The 5,767-nt window shown below is 42.3% G+C and overlaps 1 protein-coding gene across 1 annotated transcript; it reads right to left on the bottom strand.

Annotated features, from left to right (window-relative positions):
• Positions 1–703: 703 nt before the first annotated feature.
• ap3m1 (adaptor related protein complex 3 subunit mu 1) lies at positions 704–4,875 on the bottom strand. Its single transcript, XM_076742253.1, has 9 exons — positions 4,805–4,875; positions 4,178–4,455; positions 3,873–4,044; positions 3,570–3,707; positions 3,384–3,469; positions 3,160–3,293; positions 2,582–2,789; positions 2,298–2,442; positions 704–1,781 (listed from the first exon to the last, which is right to left on the bottom strand). The coding sequence occupies exons 2-9, from the start codon at positions 4,448–4,450 to the stop codon at positions 1,681–1,683; spliced, it is 1,257 nt and encodes a 418-aa protein (XP_076598368.1). The 5' UTR covers positions 4,451–4,455; positions 4,805–4,875; the 3' UTR covers positions 704–1,680.
• Positions 4,876–5,767: the final 892 nt, after the last annotated feature.

The raw sequence follows: 5,767 nt of genomic DNA, 5'->3' as shown, positions 1-5,767 counted from the left end.
CGACTGGAGTCGGCCTCTTGATTTGCTCTGAGTGACTGCTACTGCAACGTAAAATGAGTGAAAGAAAGAATGGACAAGCTGATTGTAAGTGTTCAGTGTATTTAATATGAGTCTAACCGTGCTAGCAGCTCTGTGAGGCTAAGGCACAGCGATTCTTGACACTAAATGCTATGCAATGTTAGCATGTGAAAGTTTTAACATGTATGTTATCCATGTTTGTCATCTTAATGTAGTGTATTAGCATGCTAGCATTTGCTAATTAGCACTAAATGCACAATGAAAAAAGCTCATTTGTAAACAAAGGTATTGCATATATTTAAACTTTGACCTGCTGGTGGCGCTACAGCAAAAGTTATGTTAACCCAAGTTATGACCGTTCATTCTGGGGGGGACATGCATGTTTGTAGCAAATTTCTTAATCCAAGAAACAGTTGTCAAGACATAACCGCAAAAGTCAACTTCATGGTGGCACCGGAGGATAAATCAGGGGATAATCAGTGAGTCAAGTCCGTGAGATTAATCCTCTAAACAGGACAACTGGACCAAATTTTATGTCAATCCATCCAGTTGTTGAGGTATTTTAGTCTGGCCCAAAGTGGTGGGCCTACATATCAACTAACATGCCAACAGTGCCGCCACTAGTGCCATGCTGTAAGCATGGCTAAAAGAAAGAAAAAGAAGAATAGACAATAGACAAACAGATGATTTTAAAGCTTTTATAAGACATCTTACACAGTGAAACGCAGATTCAAATTCGTACAAGAGCTTTAAGTAGTATTTTCCACGTGGACAGTTGATTGTGCAAATCTTGTGCTGAGTAAAGACGTTGCATTCAAGATTATGTGAGAATCTTGTACTGTAGGTTTCTGAGTGCTTTTTACTGTTCCCAGCACTGAATCACTCCCTCGTAGCAAGGCTCTACAGAGAGTTGTTCACCCTCTCTTAGTCGAACTATGTACCTTAGATATATTTTAAAGATGTACTTCCCTCAGGTTTCAAAAAACATGCTGTTTGTGCTGTTATGTGCTACACAAAGCACCTTCACCTATCCTTACAAGGCCACATTAAAGAGAGAACGTGTGCAAAAATACCTGCACTAAAGACAGTGCCTCAAGACACACTGCAGCTACTCGGAACGTAGAGAAGACATAAGGTTTTTCAAAAATAAACATATATATATGTATATATATATAAAACTTGCTACCATATATTATGTAAAAAGGTTTTCAAAGGCGTAGCTCTCAGGCAACATGCAAGTAGGATTGTATGGGTGTGCTGAAGTCGTGAGGAGTGAGGCAGTGAGCTGCGAGTGTCCCTTTTCAAAGCAAAATACTCCCCTAAGGCAACACTCAGAAGGTATTAGACCAAAAAAACAAAAGAGAAATAGTAGAAAAAAAAAGAGGAATGGTGCACACAATGCAGTACATTTAAACTGGAGAGGAACTAATAGCACTTCAACAAGGTCACATTGATTATTAAGGCTTCCCTTTACAGGCCACGAATACCATCCAGTCGTATATATGTAATGCCAAACACATAATAAATAACTGTTAGAACGCAAAATCATTCATTAATTACAATGAGGGTAAGACTTATTGAGGAGATGACTCAGCGGGGTGGTAACCTTGCCCCCTATTTGGCACGTTGGATTGTTGACCGCTGGCCTCTGAGAGTCTTTGCTCAGGTCCGCACTTGGAACTTCCCAGCCTTGGTCAAATATTTGACCCCTTTAAACGGCTTGTACTTCTCTCCGTACATGTCAAGACGACTCACCTTCAGACCTGCACAGAGGGGAGCAATGAGTGAAAAAACAATTAAACAACGTCAAGTCTGACAATTTCAAACTGGACACCATCATGACAAACACTGTGTGTCACCACTACCACAACCTCACAACCCATCGGCTATCGTCTGACGACCATTTAGCCTCTGGGGGCAAAGGCCAGGGTCTCAGGGCTTTTCCGATGTAGCCAGCGGATACGTGTGCCAATCATTCCTCTTACGTGTGAATTAGCAACTTGACCTTCAACTTGGCAACAACTCCGCATTTCGTCTAAACTCTATAAACAGATATCTCCATATGAATGCCGATAAATTTTTTCAAAAGCTAATAAAAAGCTAAAATCATCATGAGACGACAGCTGATGTGTTCCAGATATCTGCTTATAGAGATGACTGCTACCATAACCATTAACGTGGTGGAGAGAAAGGGCGGGGCTAAAAGGGCAGACAAGTTACGTCTCTGGACTTTAAACTTAGCTCAGTTGAAGACTAAGAGGCCATGTATTGAGGATTACCTGATATGGCGAGTTGCTGTATCTTCAGGTCAATGTTGAGTGAGGGGTTATCTTCAGGTTTGGGGGCACCTGCCTGTGTGGTCAGACTGCCTCGTAAGTTAGGAAGCTTCTGAGGGTTCAGTTTCCCAACGTCCCAAACCAACACCTACCAAAACAGAAGACATGCTCCCAGTAAGGACAATAAAACAAGATGCTTTCTCTTTTTAGTTTACTAAAACCATCTAAAAGTGGAAGGTTTCATTTTACACAGACCTACTGCATCACTGCTGTAAACAGTTGGTTACCTTAGTAGCAAGGTCGTAGGTGTAGGTCCCCTGTGTGGCTGTGAGGTTAGCACTGAGCACAGCTTTCGGCATGTGGATGGTGACCATCAAGGCCTCCACCATCTTCCCCATGGTCTGCTTGGGTCCGATCGTGATGTCCAGGCGACCACAAGGTCCCGTCTCAAAGAAACTGATGCTCTGCTTCACGTACACTGGAATGGCCACGAGACTGAGGAGGGAAACAGACCACGGTGACAATAAACAGTTAGCAGGCAGACAACGACCAGCTTGTGTTTACAAGTTAGCAAAGCAACAAGTGCGGATTGTGAATCCTTAGAGCAGAAAATTAACCCAGTGTCTCCATCGACTCCTCCAGACTGAAACCCAAAGAAAATAACAGGACAAAGATTTTATTGTTGCTAAAGGATGTTGACCACCAGATCACATGTTTACACAAATTCATCTATACGTCAAACCTGCTGATCATTCAAACATAAATTGATTTCATAGAGATGTTAAACATTCTTGCACAGGACCACATAGAAGCCAAGGATGACTCACTGTCTGTAAAGAAGATATACAGCTGTGCCTCTGCTTACTTTTGAGAGCTGACATGATAGTTCATGAGGGTGAAGTTTCCATCTGGCGGGATGAAAGACAGGACACGCTCTGCCTCCCAGCGCTTAAACCGCACACACGGGTGGAAACTCACGTCATCGAGAAGACGGGGATTCTGTCATCAAAAACGACGATGGGGAGCGGATGTTAAACTTGGACGTGTGTACGAGCAGATAAACACAGCACTTAAAGACAATGAACCCACCATGAAGGACAGAGTGAGGTCAGGCATCCCAGTGAGCCTCACACAGGCTTCAATTACACCCTGGATCTCCGCAAATACGGTTGTACCTGAATAAGAAAGATTGAGGGAGATGAGCATGTTTCAAGAGTAGCCAGAGAAAATGATACCCTGTATTCTTCCAGGGAAAAGAAAAGTTGTTGTTTGTACCTGATTTGTCCAGAATGGCATCTATTTCCTCAATCACATCAAAATACGCCTCATTATTGGTGTATTTAACACCAGCGCGCCTCCATGGGATATTGGACAACTGTCCTGTTGGCAACGTGTCTCCAACATTACTTCCTCCTAGAAAACACACCAAAAAAAAAAAAAAAAAAGAAAAAAAAAAAGGCAGAAACATGAACGTACACACAGACATTGCTTATTTTATTCGGTTTAGAGATAAGCAGACAGAGGGTGGTACAGATCAGACTGACCTTTACCACCAGAGTCAGGGTGACCTCTGTTTACCTGTGAGCGTATTGACAACCGATCGCAGGATGGTGGGAGGCCTGATCATCTCTTTGAGGACGTTGGACTCTGTTGCTAGTGGAAAGCCATTGTCCAGCATCTCTTCCAAAAGCTCATACACTGTCACCACATTGTCCTTGATTACACTTTCTGAGCACTCTCCAAAGTAGTCCTGAAGACAAAAAAATACCTGTTACACTAAAGCAAACACCAGACTGATGTACGCAAGCTGAAAAGCTTTGGGCCCAATTCCATACTACATGTCTGACTTGTAACATCAAAATGAACGCAGAGGTCAATCACACCTGGATTGTGTCCGCCACTCTGTGCAGGAACTCGATGACAAACAGCGGAGGGACTTCAGTCTGGATGACAGACAGGAAGAAGAGCTTTCCCCTGTATATGCTAATGAGATAGTGGTGTGGGGTCTGCAGCACAGGGGGCACATTCTCGGGGTCCACTGCCTTCTCCTTCGCCTCGAAAAAGTAATCACACACACTCCGGTTGATGACACTCTTCCAGTGTTTCTCCAGGAAGATGTCTCCAGAGTGATTAATCAGGAACAGACTGTGGATCATCTCAGCTGCAACAATGAGGAGGTTGTTGCTGTTAGTAGTGCATTGTGTTACTGAGTAAGAGAGGCGGATAGAGATATGAAATCAGCAGCTTTAAAAGCTTAACTCCTTGTCAAAAAACAACGCAGTACAAATGGAAAGCGGTGTCACTTGTCAACATTAACCTGCTGTCAATCTCTCAAAGCAACATCATCTCAGGTGAATTAAACGGCCGGCTAGCAATTCTGAGACAGGCATCCTCTGGCAATTTTCGCAAGCTGCATCTCAATGCTACAAAATAACATTCACTCGAGAGTGAACAGCGACACGAAAACTATAATTAGAAGATAACTTTTACAAAGTTTTACAAAGTTTTACCTGCTAACTCCAGTTGATTGTGCCAAGAATATTCCTTAGTGCCAATATGGCAGAATTGTCTGCTGAGGAGGCGCCTGCAGATCTGTGCACACGTAAACGCAACAAAGTCAGGAAAAAATACCGACAAATCAAAAGAATAAGGCCTAAATACTACTAGTAAAGTACTGAAATATATTCTGGACTATGGAAATATCAAGCAAACTCTCGCGTCAACCCGGGCGCTACTTCGGGGAAAAGTTTCCGACTTTTTAATCAGGCAACTTTTTCGGACAGCTAATGTCGTCTTGTGATTTTGTTCCCTGTTTTGCGTCTTTCAGGTGTCGGTGCAGGTCCTCCACTCATAATAGCACAAGTTTTATTTCCTCGGCAGAGCTGTTGCAGACCCCACACCCTAAACTCTTACCTTCATGTCAGGTTTCAGATATAAAAATATAAATAGCTGTCACAATTTAATGATCAGCTCTATTAACCACATTTTAGTATTTAAACTTCACTTATATAAATATTCCAACTTACTGGAAGCTCCCTGGTAAAGTACTGCACTTTCAATATTAAAATAAGATCCACCACAGAGGTGTGCTGCATCTTACATAGTGAAATTATAACCATGGCCTCATGTAAGCAGAGTAAAGACAGTATGTACAGCATGTTGTTGTCAGACAACCAATATGTGTATATTTAACTGCAGTTTCCATCAACTCAAGAGGGAAATGTTTGACTCTCAAACTGCTACTGCTACGGTGTTTAATTGCTGGTAACTGGCTTTGTCTTTCTGCTGTATCTGTGCCTTGTTGGACAGTGTACAGCATTTTGTTTGTTTGCTTACTTTTACTTAAAACAGCCAAGTCAGGTGAAAAGGTAAAACTTTTAAATGTTGACTATCTTGGAAACAATACAATTCTTCTGGCATTGTTTACACAAATGCAAAAGTAGATTTTCTAAATCTCCTCCTGTAAAATCCTT

The sequence above is a fragment of the Chaetodon auriga genome, chromosome 11 (genome assembly GCF_051107435.1).
Source record: "Chaetodon auriga isolate fChaAug3 chromosome 11, fChaAug3.hap1, whole genome shotgun sequence".
Classification (NCBI taxonomy): domain Eukaryota; kingdom Metazoa; phylum Chordata; class Actinopteri; order Chaetodontiformes; family Chaetodontidae; genus Chaetodon; species Chaetodon auriga.
The sequence above is the reverse complement of the archived record's forward strand: the minus strand, read 5'-3'. Positions and strand labels throughout refer to the sequence as shown.